The sequence below is a fragment of the Ambystoma mexicanum genome, chromosome 4p (assembly GCF_040938575.1).
Source record: "Ambystoma mexicanum isolate Mex_15411 chromosome 4p, UKY_AmexF1_1, whole genome shotgun sequence".
In the NCBI taxonomy this organism is placed as follows: domain Eukaryota; kingdom Metazoa; phylum Chordata; class Amphibia; order Caudata; family Ambystomatidae; genus Ambystoma; species Ambystoma mexicanum.
The window spans coordinates 97,589,223-97,611,605 of record NC_090927.1 but is presented as its reverse complement, the minus strand read 5'-3'; the positions used below and the strand labels follow the sequence as shown (position 1 = coordinate 97,611,605).

The 22,383-nt window shown below is 57.1% G+C and overlaps 1 protein-coding gene across 2 annotated transcripts in view; it reads left to right on the top strand.

Moving 5' to 3' along the window:
* The window catches only part of GCKR (glucokinase regulator), a 460,619-nt gene that overhangs the window by 363,874 nt on the left and 74,362 nt on the right, over positions 1–22,383 (top strand). For both annotated transcript variants that reach the window (XM_069605446.1, XM_069605445.1), the window contains one exon: positions 6,414–6,482. In XM_069605446.1, coding sequence (XP_069461547.1) covers positions 6,414–6,482 — 69 coding nt within the window. The remainder of the gene's footprint in view (positions 1–6,413; positions 6,483–22,383) is intronic.

Here is a 22,383-nt window from a genome sequence, read left to right as displayed (position 1 = left end):
AGTTTTACAAAATGTACAGACGTGCGGGAGCCCCTCTACTGAGACCCAACATGGCTCAAATAACCTGTTATGTGGGGGTGTTTCCCACATAGGACGGTCGACAACCATAAAATGGTTGCAAGAAAAGGTGATGAGTATGAAAAGTGACCTTGGCCAATGAGCCCAGGTGTGAATAGTGCACTTCATTGTCTATTAACTGTCTGAGATTTAGAAGCAGCTGATGGGGGGGTGCTCTGAATCAGCAAGAGAGTCAGGAATCCTGCTTGGGTTACAGCTGTAATCAGTGGGGTGTCAGTGTAGGGGCTGAGCGAGGCACTGCCCTAAGATGAACAGCCCAAAAGGGGAAGGAGTGCATTATACCACACACACACCCCCCAGCCCCCCCATACCACAGGCCTGATAATCAAAGGTAGAGAGGTGCGCGTGTTCACAGATGGAACAGAGCAGGCTGGAAATGACCCGACTCCGCCCAGCTAAACCTCGGGGTTCTTTCACATGTAACCCTAAGGGTAGGGCCTGGGGGTAAGAAGTCACATTGATTTGCTAATTTTGCAGTGCAAAGCCTCTTTTGACATGCAGAAGTATGGTCTGTTGCATGACAATATTCATGCTATAACAGTGGAGCTCAGGATTTAGCATGGACATATGTTCTTTTCCTTCCTTCCTTCTTTTCGTTTTGCCTAACACGTGTCCAGAAAGAGTTCTTTGATGTTGTCAGGTTGGTTTATAATCTGATTTGGTGATGTGCACGTCAGTTTGATAGGACACTATGTACTAGTACAGCTGCTCAAAGGCAGCCAGCTTTGTAACTAGAAAGTATTGTATGTTGGTTCTAAAAAATAATGTTGTGGCACAAGACGATAGGGTCCAATTGCCTAAATTATGACCTGGGAAACCAGGAACCGGGCTCAACCCCCAGAGTCCCCACTTCATCACATGACGTCATCCAGGGTAAAGAAGAACCTCCCTGTGCTTTACTTCCATTAAAGCCCCTAGCGGCGATTCAGTGTGTGCAAAAAGAAGTCTCGGGCCTACTTCATTACAGCAGATCAGAGGAGACCTTTGGAAATGTGTCATTTCTACCATGACAATAATGTTTTTTATGTAGCGCTTTCATTTAAAGCGCTTTAAATAGGACATATGTACATACATTACTATCATTACCCATTCTAACTCATTTAGAGAGCACACATAGCCGCTCATACATCTCTTAGCCCGCTCACGACCACACTGCAGGTGAAAAACTGTCCCCCCACATATAAGTGAGCTAAATTATAAACTTCTTTCAGTGATATATATAATTTTAAAAGAGTTTATTTTTTTAATAAAAGCATTCATTGGTTTAGGTTTTTGGAGTTTTACTAGCTCAAAGCGTAATGGCCCATATATTGCTCCAGAGTATAAATGGTGAACTCAGTGGGCAGGCTTGATGGGCCGGCGTAGGGGGCTAGGGGAAGGGGGGGGCAGCCGTGCATGGTCCTATTTTTTGTCGAGCCGAGGGGTATTGCCTCCAAACATGCAATTGTAACAGTATTTAAGAAAGGCATTTAAAAATAAACAAACTGAACAATGTATCCCTTGCGTACATCATTGACAGACGCAAGATCAACCCTCTATCCGTCCCCCAAGCACCCTACATTACCTGCCCAACCCACCGCCCTTTGTAGTTTTGGCTCAGAGAGGTGCTGCTGTAGCAGGGATTCCGAGGCAAAATGAATGGCGTAGAACTCTACATGTTAGCACCCCGGCAGCCTCCCAGCCAATCAGAAAGCTCGGCACAGCGTCTTCACCTCATGGTAAAGACCCCATTCTGGGCCTCCTCAGAAGTGGGAGGCCGCCATCTTCCTCAACAGGAGAGCCGGTAAGTGTTCCATGCACTCGCAGCGCCCCTTCCCTCTCCCATTCCCAATCCCCACCATCCCTGTACCCCGGCCCCATTTACCTGCAGCGCCCTTGCCCCTTGCTGATGCCGGGAGCACTCCGTGTTCCTGACGCTTCCTGTCGCGGTAATGGCCGCCATGGAGAGGGAGAAGTGACGGCATGACATGTAGTTCCCGTCTCCTTTGTTCTAGGCGGCCATCTTGTTATTTGTTGTGAAATGGCAAACACGTTGGTTCTCAGCTTTAACAAAAATGATTAGCATCCTAGTAAAATATACTGGAATGCTAATAGCAATAAACCCCTGCTGGTGGGTGCATTAACACGTCTGTTAATGCCCCAGAGCTAATGTAATACTCCCACTCAGCTTGGTTTATTGCTTAAGTAAGGTGATGTGCTTTGATAGCAGTTGAGGAGGCAAACAGTGTTTATTCAGCCACTCATGTGTCAATCACTTGACACGTAATACTGATTGGTTGCAACTGTGCCCTTCCTTCTATGCAGGCTCTCCTATTGGCTCCCCTCCTTATATTGGCTGGCCAATGAGTAACAGCCATTTATTCCTGTAACCAAAGTTACCTCAAAGGCAAAGGGTTACATGCAGCCAAGTGTGCCTTGAGTCACTGGGCTTCTAGGCACAGCGCGGAATTGAAGTTGTTGGTTTGCCTCCTTGTTTATTTTGTATAGAAAAGGTAACTGCCTCTTAGAAAAATATGTCCTATCATTTTGTTTTGAAAAGAAACGTAAAGATCGGTAGTAACAGAGTAGCAATTTCATTGTGATTATTTGTGGGAAAATTGAATATATACACGTGCTAATGTGTAAACAATAAGCAGTCGGGGACCAGCTGACGCCAGCAAAGCCGAAACTACTGGCTTTGCAAATGCATGTGTATAGCCTTACTCATGGGTTGCATGTCCCTACACCTGCCAGGGAATGCCATGGTTCACTCCGGCGGGTTCATCCCCCCTCCCCCTTATCTCATCGTTCAAGCGACCCTGGACCTCTTTATCACGTGCTTGCTGTGCTAAGAGTCCATGGGCCGTCTAGACTTTGAGTCCAATAAATAAATAAATAAATAAATAAATAGATAAGGGCACCTGCTGATCCTTGCTCCCCAGGTATATGTACGTATGTGTGGCTGCATAATCAATACCTAATATAAAAGGTAGCGCCCTGACGCCTCAGGGTTTAGGCGCTGTACAAATGTAAAAATAAATAAACAAATAAACATTAAATATAGAGCTGGAGATTAAGTAGAGTGGATGGAAGTGGTGCAGGTAAAGAGCGTGGTGGATTGTGCGAGTAAGCAGCCGGGTGATTAGACTGCGGGAGCCCAGGACCCACTTCCACAGGCTTCCTTCACTGCTTTCTCATTTGATGTTGCCTTCCGTCGACAATGAGAAGAGCAAGTAACTGGGAATGTAACTTAAGCAGTGGTGGAAATGGAAAAAATGTGGTGGGGGATCCCACAAGTGCCAGGGGGGGGGGCAGAAGGGGCGTGGTCTAGAGGGGGCGGGGTTGGTAGTGGCCATCCGGTCAGATAAATACTTCAAAAAAGAAAGAAAGAAAAGCGCTCACAAAGGCAACATTGCCTTTTACCGCCGGCCAGGGCTTTAAGTGGGACGGGGCCTGCCGGGGCTCAGCCCCTGCAGGCTCCGAAATTTCGATTTGAGGCGAGGCCCTGTGGGGCCCACTAATCTCCCCTGCCAGCCCCGGCCACTACACGAAAAGGATTTTTTTCTGAAGCCTGAAGCTCTCCCTCGTGTGCGAAAGCTTCAGGCTCCAGAAAAAAATGCCTTTCAGCCATAATGGTGGCGTTGCACCTGCGAGGCGTGGGCCGGCGCCACCATTAAGGCTGAAAAGGGGAGGCCCCTGGAAGCAGAGGCCTTGCTTTCTAAACACTGAAGCCCCGCGGATTCGCGGGATTTGCAGTCTTAAGGAACAGGGCCTCTGCTTCCAGGGGCCTTCCCTTTTCAGCCTTAATGGTGACACTGCCCCTACTCAGCTGGCAAGGGGCGACGCCACCATTAAGGCTGAATAGGCGAGGCCCTGTCCCCTGCCAGGCAAGCCTATAGAAAATAAATGCAGAGATCAACACCCTCTCCCCATAGGGAGAGGGTGTTGATCACTACAAAAGGCTGCCTGGCAGGGGTGCCAGTAGCCCATTGAGCCGGGGCTCCTCGGGGGAGCATGGCCTAACGGGCCAGCAGGACCCCTGCAGTTAGGCCAGGCCCCCTTGATGAGCCCTGGCTCATTTGTTGTGCCAAAAAAAGAAAACGAAAACAAAAAAACGACCGCGAGGGAAGCATTGCCTTTTATGCTGCTCTGGCACTGGTGTGTAAAGCACAATGCTCGCTACACGTACAACTGACTCCTTTCAGTTGTACGTGTAGTGAGCATTGTGCATTACACATCAGTGCCAAAGCCGCGGTAAACGGCAATGCTGCCGTCGCAGATGATTTTTTATTTTCTTTTTTCCAGCGTGGTTCATGGGCTTGAACGGCCGACTCTGGCCGGATCCCGAGATCCGGCTACACATCTGGTGCCGGATCTCGGATCCGCCGAGAGCCGGCCCAATGACCAGCACTGCTGTTAAGTAACTATAGCAACTGGACTGGCCTCTGCACAAGAAGGAATGCATTGCATTACTTGTGTTAGAAAGTACTGGTCTTTGCCATGACCTTTGGCCGATTAAAGGGCGCGTGGCAACTGCTGCACCCTTCACCTATAAGCACCTTCCTCCCCGGGCTGAACCTGCGGGGCAGAGGCCTTGCTAAGGGGGCTAGAGCCCCAGGTCTTTTGGTTGTAGCCCTGGACAGAAGCTCAGACGCTACATCCAAAAGGCGAGCTAGCCCTGAGTCCCGACAGGCCCGACATTAGTGTAGCCCTGGATAGAAGCTCAGACACTACATCCAAAAGGCGAGCTAGCCCTGAGTCCCGACAGTCCCGACATTAGTGTAGCCCTGGATAGAAGCTCAGACACTACATCCAAAAGGCGAGCTAGCCCTGAGTCCCGACAGGCCCGACATTAGTGTAGCCCTGGATAGAAGCTCAGACACTACATCCAAAAGGCGAGCTAGCCCTGAGTCCCGACATTAGTGTAGCCCTGGATCTTTTCCAGACCTAGAAACACCCCTGCTGTGGTTATTCAAGGAAAGAGTCTGGAGAGGGGTAACGGTATGAAGAGTGGACCCTAATGGCCCCCACCACCACTACACAAGCAAACCTACTCTGCAGCCCTACAACTCTCCATTACACTCAGTGATTGTAATTGGTTATTTATAACACGCTTAATACCCAGAGGTTTATAGGCGCGGACCTGGGGATTGAACCTGTGTTTCTCCGCGTCGCCTTGAGCATTTTTCCCGTGAGCTGCTATCCTCCCGAGACTCAGCTATCTGCTTCTGCTTTATGTCTCCTCTATATGCAATCATTTTGTCAAACGAAACATTGATTGCGTTCCTATTTCAGGCAAAACAAGGTTAAGAACTCACGCGGTTAACGGACCTCATGAAGTCCCTGCACCTGGGTCTTCAGTGACCATTTGCAGGTGCCCTCCAGCAAATGTGCGAATCCCACATGCTGGCACCATCGCACTGAGTGCCCTGAGCGTCACCCGAATCCGCAGTTGGGCAGCGGGTGCACATCTGAGATGCCCACAGGGCGCTAATCCTGTGCTCCGGGGCAAATCGCTCACAATCAGGCCCTTTCTAATATGTCTGCACCTTAAAATGCTAAGAAAGAGCAAATAGGCAGGGTTACCCTCAAATATGCATGACCGTCGGGTGTTGCAGGCCGAGTGTGACAGAGGCGGTGTGACCTGGGGCTGGAAAGGGGGACTATTGAGTGTGTTGTTGCTGTTTTGAGGAAGGGGAGGGTGCATGAGGGCGTGGGGGGTGGTTGAATGCAAAAAGATGGAATTTTTGGAACCACATTTTTTACAGCAAAATGCAGGGGAGACCACCCACACCCTCTGACCTATCCCCTCACCCCCTTTATATGTACCTAACCCAGACCCACCATCTACCTATTTGCAGTAATAAAAAAAAAATCCAATGTTTGGTAAAAAATCATTCTAACTCTTTGCTTTCGACCAAATTTTTACTAACCTCATAAAGGCTTCTATGTAGAATCATTGTTCTCAACAACTTCTGAATGTGGTTCTTACTTTTAAGATGTTTTTCTCCCTGTGTCCTTTGCAAGGGATGAGGCAGCTGCTCCCCCCCATATATTACCCAATGCTCCCCTTTCACTTATTGCCCTTCTACAATCTTTTGTTATGTGCTTGGTCCGACCTGTAGGATAGCTCAAGGGTAACGTGTTTGTCTTGGAAGAAAGACAACGCAGAGCAATTAAATATGCTCTGCTTTAAGCCTGTCTCCATTGTATAGAATGATTTTGGGGTCCGCTTTATTGTCAAAGATGTTACTGAGCCTCGTTTTTGGCATTTGTTTTCACAGGATACCATGTAAAGCAATGTCACGTGACGGGCTATTCATCCAGAAGCGCTCACTCTCTTTTTCTCTTTTCAGAGGTTGTACAGTGAGTCTGTGCTGAGGACTGTGTTTGATATCGCCAAGAAAGTGCAAGAAATATTAAAGGTACAGTATGACAAATACATGGTCTCCTGCGCAAGCAGAAACAACCGTACTAGTGGCCAAATCTGTGGACTTGAACACAGCGTGGTTTAAGTCTCTGTACGTTGCCAAAGCGTGGTCTAAGTCTGTGGACCTGAACACAGCGTGGTCTAAGTCTGTGGACCTGGCCACAGCGTGGTCTAAGGGCCTCATTACACGGTAGGCGGTGAGCCATGGCGCTATTAGCGCCTTGGCTCATGTCGGTAAAATACTGGCACCACCTTGGCGGAAAGGGGATTTACCGCCCCATTCCAAGGTTGGAGGGGCGGTAAATCCCCCTTCCGCCATTGCCCTTCCCCATTCCCATTTCTGCCCCATAGGGCTCTATGGGAATGGGGAAGGCGCTAATTACGGCACCGCAATTTTGCGGTGCCGTAATTAGCTCCGAGGTCCCTTAGCGGGTTGGTTTTTAACGCCTGCAAAAAGCAGGCGTTAAAGCACCAACCCGCTAAGGGACCTCGTAGTAAGGCGGTAGGGATTTACCGGTACCGGTATTTTACCGGTACCGGTAAATCCCTACCGCCATCCGTGTAATGAGGCCCTAAGTCTTTGGACTTCAACACAGCGTGGTCTAAGTCTATGGACCTAAACACAACGTGGTCTAAGTCTATGGACCTAAACACAGCGTGGTCTAAGGCTCAGGACTTGAACACAGCGTGGTCTAAGTCTCTAGACTTGAACACAGCCTGGTCTAAGTCTCTGGACCTGAACACAGCGTGGTATAAGTCTATGGACCTATACACAGCATGATCTAGGTCTCTGGACTTGAATGGACTTGATCACAGCATGGTCTATGTCTATGGACCTGAACACAGCGTGGTCTAAGTCTCTGGACTTGAAAACAGCATGGGCTAAATCTATGGACCTAAACACAGCGTGGTCTAAGTTTATGGACCTTAACACAGCGTGGTCTAAGTCTCTGGACTTGAACACAGTGTGGTCTAAGTCTCTAGACTTGACCACAGCGTGGTCTAAGTCTGTGGACCTGAACACAGCATGGTCTAAGTCTATGGGCCTAAACACAGCGTGATCTAATTCTCTGGACTTGAATGGACTTGAACACAGTGTGGTGTAAGTCTCTGGCCTTGAACACAGCGTGGTCTAAGTCTCTGGACTTGACTGGACTTGAACACAGCGTGGTCTAAGTCTCTGGACTTGAACACAGTGTGGTCTAAGTCTCTAGACATGAACACAGCGTGGTCTAAGTCTCTGTACTTGAACACAGTGCGGTCTAAGTCTCGGGACTTGCACACAGCGTGGACTAAGTCTCTGGACCTGACCACAGGGTGGTCTAAGTCTCTGGACCTGAACACAGCGTGGCCTAAGTCTCTGGACTTGAACCCAGCGTGGTCTAAGTCTCTGGACTTGAACACAGCGTGGACTAAGTCTCAGATAAGGAAGTAGAGCAAGGGTGGCAATCAGTGAAGTTGATAAGTTTAGAGACAGAAAGTGCACGGAAAGAATGACTACCAAAGCAACATTTAATTATGCATGATGGCCAGTGGCTGGCTGGTAGTGCTGCTTAACCAGCACATTTATAAAAGTGTTTACAAACATTAATAATTAACACAAATGAAAAAATACCAAACACATTCCCTGCTGCCTGGTCCCCTAGTCCCTTACAATGTCTGTTGTAACACAGCATTCCCTGAGTCAATTCACGCCCCCGCCAGGAATGGTGACTTTCCTGCACGACACGCCCCCACCAGGCCCTCAGTGGAATGGTGCCTTTCCTGCAGGACACGCCCCCACCATGCCCTCAGTGGAATGGTGGCTTTCCTGCAGGACACGCCCCCGCCAGGCCCTCAGTGGAATGGTGACTTTCCTGCAGGACACGCCCCCGCCAGGCCCTCAGTGGAATGGTGACTTTCCTGCAGGACACGCCCCCGCCAGGCCCTCAGTGGAATGGTGACTTTCCTGCAGGAAACGCCACACCAGGCCCTCAGTGGAATGGTGACTTTCCTGCAGGACATGCCCCCGCCAGGCCCTCAGTGGAATGGTGACTTTCCTGCAGGACACGCCACGCCAGGCCTTCAGTGGAATGGTGACTTTCCTGCATGACACGCCCCCGCCAGCCCCTCAGTGGAATGGTGACTTTTCCTGCAGGACACGCCCCCGCCAGTCCCTCAGTGGAATGGTGACTTTTCTGCAGGACACGCCCCAGCCATGCCCTCAGTGGAATGGTGACTTTCCTGCAGGACGCCACACCAGGCCCTCAGTGGAATGGTGACTTTTCTGCAGGACACGCCACCGCCATGCCCTCAGTGGAATGGTGACTTTCCTGCAGGACACGCCCCCGCCAGGCCCTCAGTGGAATGGTGACTTTCCTGCAGGACACGCCCCCGCCATGCCCTCAGTGGAATGGTGACTTTCCTGCAGGACACGCCACACCAGGCCCTCAGTGGAATGGTGGCTTTCCTGCAGGACACGCCACACCAGGCCCTCAGTGGAATGGTGACTTTCCTGCAGGACGCGCCACACCAGGCGCTCAGTGGAATGGTGACTTTCCTGCAGGACACGCCCCCACCATGCCCTCAGTGGAATGGTGACTTTTCTGCAGGACACGTCCCCGCCATGCCCTCAGTGGAATGGTGACTTTCCTGCAGGACGCCACACCAGGCCCTCAGTGTAATGGTGACTTTCCTGCAGGACAAGCCCCCGCCATGCCCTCAGTGGAATGGTGACTTTCCTGCAGGACACGCCCCCGCCAGGCCCTCAGTGGAATGGTGACTTTCCTGCAGGACACGCCCCCGCCATGCCCTCAGTGGAATGGTGACTTTCCTGCAGGACACGCCCCCGCCATGCCCTCAGTGGAGTGGTGACTTTCCTGCAGGACACGCCACACCAGGCCCTCAGTGGAATGGTGACTTTCCTGCAGGACACGCCACCGCCAGGCCCTCAGTGGAAGCCCTCAGTGGAATGGTGACTTTACTGCAGGACACGCCCCCGCCAGCCCCTCAGTGGAATGGTGACTTTCCTGCAGGACACGCCCCCGCCAGGCCCTCAGTGGAATGGTGACTTTCCTGCAGGACACGCCACACCAGGTCCTCAGTGGAATGGTGACTTTCCTGCAGGACACGCCACACCAGGCCCTCAGTGGAATGGTGACTTTCCTGCAGGACACGCCACACCAGGCCCTCAGTGGAATGGTGACTTTCCTGCAGGACACGCCACCGCCAGGCCCTCAGTGGAATGGTGACTTTCCTGCAGGACACGCCCCTGCCAGGCCCTCAGTGGAATGGTGACTTTCCTGCAGGACACGCCCCCGCCAGGCCCTCAGTGAAATGGTGACTTTCCTGCAGGACACGCCACACCAGGCCCTCAGTGGAATGGTGACTTTCCTGCAGGACACGCCACACCAGGCCCTCAGTGGAATGGTGACTTTCCTGCAGGACATGCCCCCGCCAGGCCCTCAGTGGAATGGTGACACCGCCAGGCCCTCAGTGGAATGGTGACTTTCCTGCAGGACACGCCACACCAGGCCCTCAGTGGAATGGTGACTTTCCTGCAGGACACGCCCCCGCCAGGCCCTCAGTGGAATGGTGACTTTCCTGCAGGACACGCCACACCAGGCCCTCAGTGGAATGGTGACTTTCCTGCAGGACACGCCCCCGCCAGGCCCTCAGTGTAATGGTGACTTTTCCTGCAAGACACGGCCCCGCCAGGCCCTCAGTGGAATGGTGACTTTCCTGCAGGACACGCCCCCACCAGGACCTCAGTGGAATGGTGGCTTTCCTGCAGGACACGCCACACCAGGCCCTCAGTGGAATGGTGGCTTTCCTGCAGGACACGCCACACCAGGCCCTCAGTGGAATGGTGACTTTCCTGCAGGACACACTACACCAGGCCCTCAGTGGAATGGTGACTTTCCTGCAGGACACGCCCCCGCCATGCCCTCAGTGGAATGGTGACTTTCCTGCAGGACACGCCCCCGCCATGCCTTCAGTGGAATGGTGACTTTCCTGCAGGACGCCACAGCAGGCCCTCAGTGGAATGGTGACTTTCCTGCAGGACACGCCCCCGCCATGCCCTAAGTGGAATTGTGACTTTCCTGCAGGACACGCCCCCACCATGCCCTCAGTGGAGTGGTGACTTTCCTGCAGGACACGCCCCACCAGGCCCTCAGTGGAGTGGTGACTTTCCTGCAGGACACACCACACCAGGCCATCAGTGGAGTGGTGACTTTCCTGCAGGACACGCCCCCGCCAGGCCCTCAGTGGAATGGTGACTTTCCTGCAGGACACGCCACCGCCAGGCCCTCAGTGGAATGGTGACTTTCCTGCAGGACACGCCACCGCCAGGCCCTCAGTGGAATGGTGACTTTCCTGCAGGACACGCCCCTGCCAGGCCCTCAGTGGAATGGTGACTTTCCTGCAGGACACGCCCCGCCAGGCCCTCAGTGGAATGGTGACTTTCCTGCAGGACACGCCCCCGCCAGGCCCTCAGTGGAATGGTGACTTTCCTGCAGGACACGCCACACCAGGCCCTCAGTGGAATGGTGACTTTCCTGCAGGACACACCCCTGCCAGGCCCTCAGTGGAATGGTGACTTTCCTGCAGGACACGCCCCTGCCAGGCCCTCAGTGGAATGGTGACTTTCCTGCCACACCAGGCCCTCAGTGGAATGGTGACTTTCCTGCAGGACACGCCACACCAGGCCCTCAGTGGAATGGTGACTTTCCTGCAGGACACGCCCCCGCCAGGCCCTCAGTGGAATGGTGACTTTCCTGCAGGACACGCCCCCGCCACGCCCTCAGTGGAATGGTGACTTTCCTGCAGGACGCCACACCAGGCCCTCAGTGGAATGGTGACTTTCCTGCAGGACACGCCCCCGCCATGCCCTCAGTGGAATGGTGAGTTTCCTGCAGGCCACGCCCCCGCCAGGCCCTCAGTGGAATGGCACTTTCCTGCAGGACACGCCCCCGCCATGCCCTCAGTGGAATGGTGACTTTCCTGCAGGACACGCCACACCAGGCCCTCAGTGGAATGGTGACTTTCCTGCAGGACACGCCACACCAGACACTCAGTGGAATGGTGACTTTCCTGCAGGACACGCCCCCACCATGCCCTCAGTGGAGTGGTGACTTTCCTGCAGGACACGCCCCACCAGGCCCTCAGTGGAGTGGTGACTTTCCTGCAGGACACGCCACACCAGGCCATCAGTGGAGTGGTGACTTTCCTGCAGGACACGCCACACCAGGCCCTCAGTGGAATGGTGACTTTCCTGCAGGACACGCCACCGCCAGGCCCTCAGTGGAATGGTGACTTTCCTGCAGGACACGCCCCCGCCAGGCCCTCAGTGGAATGGTGACTTTCCTGCAGGACACGCCACACCAGGCCCTCAGTGGAATGGTGACTTTCCTGCAGGACACGCCACACCAGGCCCTCAGTGGAATGGTGACTTTCCTGCAGGACACGCCCCCGCCAGGCCCTCAGTGGAATGGTGACTTTCCTGCAGGACACGCCCCCGCCAGGCCCTCAGTGGAATGGTGACTTTCCTGCAGGACACGCCCCCGCCATGCCCTCAGTGGAATGGTGACTTTCCTGCAGGACACGCCACACCAGGCCCTCAGTGTAATGGTGACTTTCCTGCAGGACATGCCACACCAGGCCCTCAGTGGAATGGTGACTTTCCTGCAGGACACGCCCCCACCATGCCCTCAGTGGAGTGGTGACTTTCCTGCAGGACACGCCCCACCAGGCCCTCAGTGGAGTGGTGACTTTCCTGCAGGACACGCCACACCAGGCCATCAGTGGAGTGGTGACTTTCCTGCAGGACACGCTACACCAGGCCCTCAGTGGAATGGTGACTTTCCTGCAGGACACGCCACCGCCAGGCCCTCAGTGGAATGGTGACTTTCCTGCAGGACACGCCACACCAGGCCCGCAGTGGAATGGTGACTTTCCTGCAGGACACGCCCCCGCTAGGCCCTCAGTGGAATGGTGACTTTCCTGCAGGACACGCCCCCGCCAGGCCCTCAGTGGAATGGTGACTTTCCTGCAGGACACGCCACACCAGGCCCTCAGTGGAATGGTGACTTTCCTGCAGGACACGCCACACCAGGCCCGCAGTGGAATGGTGACTTTCCTGCAGGACACACCCCCGCCAGGCCCTCAGTGGAATGGTGACTTTCCTGCAGGACACGCCCCCGCCAGGCCCTCAGTGGAATGGTGACTTTCCTGCAGGACACGCCACACCAGGCCCTCAGTGGAATGGTGACTTTCCTGCAGGACACGCCCCTGCCAGGCCCTCAGTGGAATGGTGACTTTCCTGCAGGACACGCCCCTGCCAGGCCCTCAGTGGAATGGTGACTTTCCTGCCACACCAGGCCCTCAGTGGAATGGTGACTTTCCTGCAGGACACGCCACACCAGGCCCTCAGTGGAATGGTGACTTTCCTGCAGGACACGCCCCCGCCAGGCCCTCAGTGGAATGGTGACTTTCCTGCAGGACACGCCCCCGCCACGCCCTCAGTGGAATGGTGACTTTCCTGCAGGACGCCACACCAGGCCCTCAGTGGAATGGTGACTTTCCTGCAGGACACGCCCCCGCCATGCCCTCAGTGGAATGGTGACTTTCCTGCAGGCCACGCCCCCGCCAGGCCCTCAGTGGAATGGCACTTTCCTGCAGGACACGCCCCCGCCATGCCCTCAGTGGAATGGTGACTTTCCTGCAGGACACGCCACACCAGGCCCTCAGTGGAATGGTGACTTTCCTGCAGGACACGCCACACCAGACACTCAGTGGAATGGTGACTTTCCTGCAGGACACGCCCCCACCATGCCCTCAGTGGAGTGGTGACTTTCCTGCAGGACACGCCCCACCAGGCCCTCAGTGGAGTGGTGACTTTCCTGCAGGACACGCCACACCAGGCCATCAGTGGAGTGGTGACTTTCCTGCAGGACACGCCACACCAGGCCCTCAGTGGAATGGTGACTTTCCTGCAGGACACGCCACCGCCAGGCCCTCAGTGGAATGGTGACTTTCCTGCAGGACACGCCCCCGCCAGGCCCTCAGTGGAATGGTGACTTTCCTGCAGGACACGCCACACCAGGCCCTCAGTGGAATGGTGACTTTCCTGCAGGACACGCCACACCAGGCCCTCAGTGGAATGGTGACTTTCCTGCAGGACACGCCCCCGCCAGGCCCTCAGTGGAATGGTGACTTTCCTGCAGGACACGCCCCCGCCAGGCCCTCAGTGGAATGGTGACTTTCCTGCAGGACACGCCCCCGCCATGCCCTCAGTGGAATGGTGACTTTCCTGCAGGACACGCCACACCAGGCCCTCAGTGGAATGGTGACTTTCCTGCAGGACATGCCACACCAGGCCCTCAGTGGAATGGTGACTTTCCTGCAGGACACGCCCCCACCATGCCCTCAGTGGAGTGGTGACTTTCCTGCAGGACACGCCCCACCAGGCCCTCAGTGGAGTGGTGACTTTCCTGCAGGACACGCCACACCAGGCCATCAGTGGAGTGGTGACTTTCCTGCAGGACACGCTACACCAGGCCCTCAGTGGAATGGTGACTTTCCTGCAGGACACGCCACCGCCAGGCCCTCAGTGGAATGGTGACTTTCCTGCAGGACACGCCACACCAGGCCCGCAGTGGAATGGTGACTTTCCTGCAGGACACGCCCCCGCTAGGCCCTCAGTGGAATGGTGACTTTCCTGCAGGACACGCCCCCGCCAGGCCCTCAGTGGAATGGTGACTTTCCTGCAGGACACGCCACACCAGGCCCGCAGTGGAATGGTGACTTTCCTGCAGGACACGCCCCCGCCAGGCCCTCAGTGGAATGGTGACTTTCCTGCAGGACACGCCCCCGCCAGGCCCTCAGTGGAATGGTGACTTTCCTGCAGGACACGCCCCGCCAGGCCCTCAGTGGAATGGTGACTTTCCTGCAGGACACGCCACACCAGGCCCTCAGTGGAATGGTGACTTTCCTGCAGGACACGCCACACCATGCCCTCAGTGGAATGGTGACTTTCCTGCAGGACACGCCACACCAGGCCCGCAGTGGAATGGTGACTTTCCTGCAGGACACGCCCCCGCCAGGCCCTCAGTGGAATGGTGACTTTCCTGCAGGACACGCCCCCGCCAGGCCCTCAGTGGAATGGTGACTTTCCTGCAGGACACGCCCCGCCAGGCCCTCAGTGGAATGGTGACTTTCCTGCAGGACACGCCACACCAGGCCCTCAGTGGAATGGTGACTTTCCTGCAGGACACGCCACACCATGCCCTCAGTGGAATGGTGACTTTCCTGCAGGACACGCCCCCGCCAGGCCCTCATTGGAATAGTGACTTTCCTGCAGGACACGCCCCCGCCAGGCCCTCAGTGGAATGGTGACTTTCCTGCAGGACACGCCACACCAGGCCCTCAGTGGAATGGTGACTTTCCTGCAGGACATGCCACACCAGGCCCTCAGTGGAATGGTGACTTTCCTGCAGGACACGCCCCCACCATGCCCTCAGTGGAGTGGTGACTTTCCTGCAGGACACGCCCCACCAGGCCCTCAGTGGAGTGGTGACTTTCCTGCAGGACACGCCACACCAGGCCATCAGTGGAGTGGTGACTTTCCTGCAGGACACGCTACACCAGGCCCTCAGTGGAATGGTGACTTTCCTGCAGGACACGCCACCGCCAGGCCCTCAGTGGAATGGTGACTTTCCTGCAGGACACGCCACACCAGGCCCGCAGTGGAATGGTGACTTTCCTGCAGGACACGCCCCCGCTAGGCCCTCAGTGGAATGGTGACTTTCCTGCAGGACACGCCACACCAGGCCCTCAGTGGAATGGTGACTTTCCTGCAGGACACGCCACACCAGGCCCTCAGTGGAATGGTGACTTTCCTGCAGGACACGCCCCCGCCAGGCCCTCAGTGGAATGGTGACTTTCCTGCAGGACACGCCCCCGCCAGGCCCTCAGTGTAATGGTGACTTTCCTGCAGGACACGCCCCCGCCATGCCCTCAGTGGAATGGTGACTTTCCTGCAGGACACGCCACACCAGGCCCTCAGTGGAATGGTGACTTTCCTGCAGGACATGCCACACCAGGCCCTCAATGGAATGGTGACTTTCCTGCAGGACACGCCCCCACCATGCCCTCAGTGGAGTGGTGACTTTCCTGCAGGACACGCCCCACCAGGCCCTCAGTGGAGTGGTGACTTTCCTGCAGGACACGCCACACCAGGCCATCAGTGGAGTGGTGACTTTCCTGCAGGACACGCTACACCAGGCCCTCAGTGGAATGGTGACTTTCCTGCAGGACACGCCACCGCCAGGCCCTCAGTGGAATGGTGACTTTCCTGCAGGACACGCCACACCAGGCCCGCAGTGGAATGGTGACTTTCCTGCAGGACACGCCCCCGCTAGGCCCTCAGTGGAATGGTGACTTTCCTGCAGGACACGCCCCCGCCAGGCCCTCAGTGGAATGGTGACTTTCCTGCAGGACACGCCACACCAGGCCCGCAGTGGAATGGTGACTTTCCTGCAGGACACGCCCCCTCCAGGCCCTCAGTGGAATGGTGACTTTCCTGCAGGACACGCCCCCGCCAGGCCCTCAGTGGAATGGTGACTTTCCTGCAGGACACGCCCCGCCAGGCCCTCAGTGGAATGGTGACTTTCCTGCAGGACACGCCACACCAGGCCCTCAGTGGAATGGTGACTTTCCTGCAGGACACGCCACACCATGCCCTCAGTGGAATGGTGACTTTCCTGCAGGACACGCCCCCGCCAGGCCCTCATTGGAATAGTGACTTTCCTGCAGGACACGCCCCCGCCAGGCCCTCAGTGGAATGGTGACTTTCCTGCAGGACACGCCACACCAGGCCCGCAGTGGAATGGTGACTTTCCTGCAGGACACACCCCCGCCAGGCCCTCAGTGGAATGGTGACTTTCCTGCAGGACACGCCCCCGCCAGGGCCTCAGTGCAATGGTGACTTTCCTGCAGGACACGCCCCCGCCAGGCCCTCAGTGGAATGGTGACTTTCCTGCAGGACACGCCCCCACCATGCCCTCAGTGGAGTGGTGACTTTCCTGCAGGACACGCCCCACCAGGCCCTCAGTGGAGTGGTGACTTTCCTGCAGGACACGCCACACCAGGCCATCAGTGGAGTGGTGACTTTCCTGCAGGACACGCCACACCAGGCCCTCAGTGGAATGGTGACTTTCCTGCAGGACACGCCACCGCCAGGCCCTCAGTGGAATGGTGACTTTCCTGCAGGACACGCCCCCGCCAGGCCCTCAGTGGAATGGTGACTTTCCTGCAGGACACGCCACACCAGGCCCTCAGTGGAATGGTGACTTTCCTGCAGGACACGCCCCCGCCAGGCCCTCAGTGGAATGGTGACTTTCCTGCAGGACACGCCCTCGCCAGGCCCTCAGTGGAATGGTGACTTTCCTGCAGGACACGCCCCCGCCATGCCCTCAGTGGAATGGTGACTTTCCTGCAGAAAACGCCACACCAGGCCCTCAGTGGAATGGTGACTTTCCTGCAGGACATGCCACACCAGGCCCTCAGTGGAATGGTGACTTTCCTGCAGGACACGCCCCCACCATGCCCTCAGTGGAGTGGTGACTTTCCTGCAGGACACGCCCCACCAGGCCCTCAGTGGAGTGGTGACTTTCCTGCAGGACACGCCACACCAGGCCATCAGTGGAGTGGTGACTTTCCTGCAGGACACGCTACACCAGGCCCTCAGTGGAATGGTGACTTTCCTGCAGGACACGCCACCGCCAGGCCCTCAGTGGAATGGTGACTTTCCTGCAGGACACGCCACACAAGGCCCGCAGTGGAATGGTGACTTTCCTGCAGGACACGCCCCCGCTAGGCCCTCAGTGGAATGGTGACTTTCCTGCAGGACACGCCCCCGCCAGGCCCTCAGTGGAATGGTGACTTTCCTGCAGGACACGCCACACCAGGCCCGCAGTGGAATGGTGACTTTCCTGCAGGACACGCCACACCATGCCCTCAGTGGAATGGTGACTTTCCTGCAGGACACGCCCCCGCCAGGCCCTCATTGGAATAGTGACTTTCCTGCAGGACACGCCCCCGCCAGGCCCTCAGTGGAATGGTGACTTTCCTGCAGGACACGCCACACCAGGCCCTCAGTGGAATGGTGACTTTCCTGCAGGACACGCCACACCAGGCCCGCAGTGGAATGGTGACTTTCCTGCAGGACACACCCCCGCCAGGCCCTCAGTGGAATGGTGACTTTCCTGCAGGACACGCCCCCGCCAGGCCCTCAGTGGAATGGTGACTTTCCTGCAGGACACGCCCCCGCCAGGCCCTCAGTGGAATGGTGACTTTCCTGCAGGACACGCCCCCACCATGCCCTCAGTGGAGTGGTGACTTTCCTGCAGGACACGCCCCACCAGGCCCTCAGTGGAGTGGTGACTTTCCTGCAGGACACGCCACACCAGGCCATCAGTGGAGTGGTGACTTTCCTGCAGGACACGCCACACCAGGCCCTCAGTGGAATGGTGACTTTCCTGCAGGACACGCCACACCAGGCCCTCAGTGGAATGGTGACTTTCCTGCAGGACACGCCCCCGCCAGGCCCTCAGTGGAATGGTGACTTTCCTGCAGGACACGCCCCCGCCAGGCCCTCAGTGGAATGGTGACTTTCCTGCAGGACACGCCACACCAGGCCCTCAGTGGAATGGTGACTTTCCTGCAGGACACGCCCCCGCCAGGCCCTCAGTGGAATGGTGACTTTCCTGCAGGACACGCCCTCGCCAGGCCCTCAGTGGAATGGTGACTTTCCTGCAGGACACGCCCCCGCCATGCCCTCAGTGGAATGGTGACTTTCCTGCAGGACACGCCACACCAGGCCCTCAGTGGAATGGTGACTTTCCTGCAGGACACGCCACACCAGGCCCTCAGTGGAATGGTGACTTTCCTGCAGGACACGCCCCCACCATGCCCTCAGTGGAGTGGTGACTTTCCTGCAGGACACGCCCCACCAGGCCCTCAGTGGAGTGGTGACTTTCCTGCAGGACACGCCACACCAGGCCATCAGTGGAGTGGTGACTTTCCTGCAGGACACGCTACACCAGGCCCTCAGTGGAATGGTGACTTTCCTGCAGGACACGCCACCGCCAGGCCCTCAGTGGAATGGTGACTTTCCTGCAGGACACGCCACACCAGGCCCGCAGTGGAATGGTGACTTTCCTGCAGGACACGCCCCCGCTAGGCCCTCAGTGGAATGGTGACTTTCCTGCAGGACACGCCCCCGCCAGGCCCTCAGTGGAATGGTGACTTTCCTGCAGGACACGCCACACCAGGCCCGCAGTGGAATGGTGACTTTCCTGCAGGACACGCCCCCGCCAGGCCCTCAGTGGAATGGTGACTTTCCTGCAGGACACGCCCCCGCCAGGCCCTCAGTGGAATGGTGACTTTCCTGCAGGACACGCCCCGCCAGGCCCTCAGTGGAATGGTGACTTTCCTGCAGGACACGCCACACCAGGCCCGCAGTGGAATGGTGACTTTCCTGCAGGACACACCCCCGCCAGGCCCTCAGTGGAATGGTGACTTTCCTGCAGGACACGCCCCCGCCAGGCCCTCAGTGGAATGGTGACTTTCCTGCAGGACACGCCCCCGCCAGGCCCTCAGTGGAATGGTTACTTTCCTGCAGGACACGCCACACCAGGCCCTCAGTGGAATGGTGACTTTCCTGCAGGACACGCCACACCATGCCCTCAGTGGAATGGTGACTTTCCTGCAGGACACGCCCCCGCCAGGCCCTCAGTGGAATGGTGACTTTCCTGCAGGACACGCCCCCGCCAGGCCCTCAGTGGAATGGTGACTTTCCTGCAGGACACGCCACACCAGGCCCTCAGTGGAATGGTGACTTTCCTGCAGGACACGCCACACCAGGCCCGCAGTGGAATGGTGACTTTCCTGCAGGACACGCCCCCGCTAGGCCCTCAGTGGAATGGTGACTTTCCTGCAGGACACGCCCCCGCCAGGCCCTCAGTGGAATGGTGACTTTCCTGCAGGACACGCCCCCGCCAGGCCCTCAGTGGAATGGTGACTTTCCTGCAGGACACGCCACACCAGGCCCTCAGTGGAATGGTGACTTTCCTGCAGGACACGCCACACCAGGCCCTCAGTGGAATGGTGACTTTCCTGCAGGACATGCCACACCAGGCCCTCAGTGGAATGGTGACTTTCCTGCAGGACACGCCCCCACCATGCCCTCAGTGGAATGGTGACTTTCCTGCAGGACACGCCCCCGCCATGCCCTCAGTGGAATGGTGACTTTCCTGCAGGACACGCCACACCAGGCCCTCAGTGGAATGGTGACTTTCCTGCAGGACATGCCACACCAGGCCCTCAGTGGAATGGTGACTTTCCTGCAGGACACGCCCCCACCATGCCCTCAGTGGAGTGGTGACTTTCCTGCAGGACACGCCCCACCAGGCCCTCAGTGGAGTGGTGACTTTCCTGCAGGACACGCCACACCAGGCCATCAGTGGAGTGGTGACTTTCCTGCAGGACACGCTACACCAGGCCCTCAGTGGAATGGTGACTTTCCTGCAGGACACGCCACCGCCAGGCCCTCAGTGGAATGGTGACTTTCCTGCAGGACACGCCACACCAGGCCCGCAGTGGAATGGTGACTTTCCTGCAGGACACGCCCCCGCTAGGCCCTCAGTGGAATGGTGACTTTCCTGCAGGACACGCCCCCACCAGGCCCTCAGTGGAATGGTGACTTTCCTGCAGGACACGCCACACCAGGCCCGCAGTGGAATGGTGACTTTCCTGCAGGACACGCCCCCGCCAGGCCCTCAGTGGAATGGTGACTTTCCTGCAGGACACGCCCCCGCCAGGCCCTCATTGGAATGGTGACTTTCCTGCAGGACACGCCCCCGCCAGGCCCTCAGTGGAATGGTGACTTTCCTGCAGGACACGCCACACCAGGCCCTCAGTGGAATGGTGACTTTCCTGCAGGACACGCCACACCAGGCCCGCAGTGGAATGGTGACTTTCCTGCAGGACACACCCCCGCCAGGCCCTCAGTGGAATGGTGACTTTCCTGCAGGACACGCCCCCGCCAGGCCCTCAGTGGAATGGTGACTTTCCTGCAGGACACGCCACACCAGGCCCTCAGTGGAATGGTGACTTTCCTGCAGGACACGCCACACCATGCCCTCAGTGGAATGGTGACTTTCCTGCAGGACACGTCTCCGCCAGGCCCTCAGTGGAATGGTGACTTTCCTGCAGGACACGCCCCCGCCAGGCCCTCAGTGGAATGGTGACTTTCCTGCAGGACACGCCCCCGCCAGGCCCTCAGTGGAATGGTGACTTTCCTGCAGGACACGCCACACCAGGCCCTCAGTGGAATGGTGACTTTCCTGCAGGACACGCCCCCGCCAGGCCCTCAGTGGAATGGTGACTTTCCTGCAGGACACGCCACACCAGGCCCGCAGTGGAATGGTGACTTTCCTGCAGGACACGCCCCCGCTAGGCCCTCAGTGGAATGGTGACTTTCCTGCAGGACACGCCCCCGCCAGGCCCTCAGTGGAATGGTGACTTTCCTGCAGGACACGCCCCCGCCAGGCCCTCAGTGGAATGGTGACTTTCCTGCAGGACACGCCACACCAGGCCCTCAGTGGAATGGTGACTTTCCTGCAGGACACGCCACACCATGCCCTCAGTGGAATGGTGACTTTCCTGCAGGACACGCCGCCGCCAGGCCCTCAGTGGAATGGTGACTTTCCTGCAGGACACGCCCCCGCCAGGCCCTCAGTGGAATGGTGACTTTCCTGCAGGACACGCCACACCAGGCCCTCAGTGGAATGGTGACTTTCCTGCAGGACACGCCACACCAGGCCCGCAGTGGAATGGTGACTTTCCTGCAGGACACGCCCCCGCCAGGCCCTCAGTGGAATGGTGACTTTCCTGCAGGACACGCCACACCATGCCCTCAGTGGAATGGTGACTTTCCTGCAGGACACGCCCCCGCCAGGCCCTCAGTGGAATGGTGACTTTCCTGCAGGACACTCCCCCGCCAGGCCCTCAGTGGAATGGTGACTTTCCTGCAGGACACGCCCCCGCCAGGCCCTCAGTGGAATGGTGGCTTTCCTGCAGGACACGCCACACCAGGCCCTCAGTGGAATGGTGACTTTCCTGCAGGACACGCCCCCGCCAGGCCCTTAGTGGAATGGTGACTTTCCTGCAGGACATGCCCCCGCCAGGCCCTCAGTGGAATGGTGACTTTCCTGCAGGACACGCCCCCGCCAGGCCCTCAGTGGAATGGTGGCTTTCCTGCAGGACACGCCACACCAGGCCCTCAGTGGAATGGTGACTTTCCTGCAGGACACGCCACAACAGGCCAGTGCTTATCTCCGGGGCTGCCGCCCTCACAGCGGATCTCCTCCTGCTTTAACCACAGGACAGCACTCTCTTCCTCCTCCGTCAAGATATCTGTGTTATTTGTATTCTCTGGTTGTCAACAATGTCTTCGGTGACTCCAGCAAATGCACACCTGATTTCTCAACTCTTGGCCTCAGAGAGACGCAGAGACAGAGTGAGACAGAATGAACGTGACGTTCCAGGGAGCGAGAGACAGATTCCCAGGTGAGAGCACCCATCAACGGCCAATATCGGCTGCCAATGCGTGAGCTCATGATCATCACGCCCAACATATTGTCCATCACCCATAAATCCCTATCTAACTCTGCCCCAATACCTCTCCCAAAAATCCAAAAAGGTTCACTCCTCAAGAGCGACTCGCTCCGCAAATACTCGTCACACCAAGATTGAGGCTAGCTAGAGCCGGCGGGACGAGTGTCCCGGTCCCCCGCCCATCGCTTCCATTGTACCCCTGTACTATAACCTGCCTGCCTGGCAACCAGCGCCTT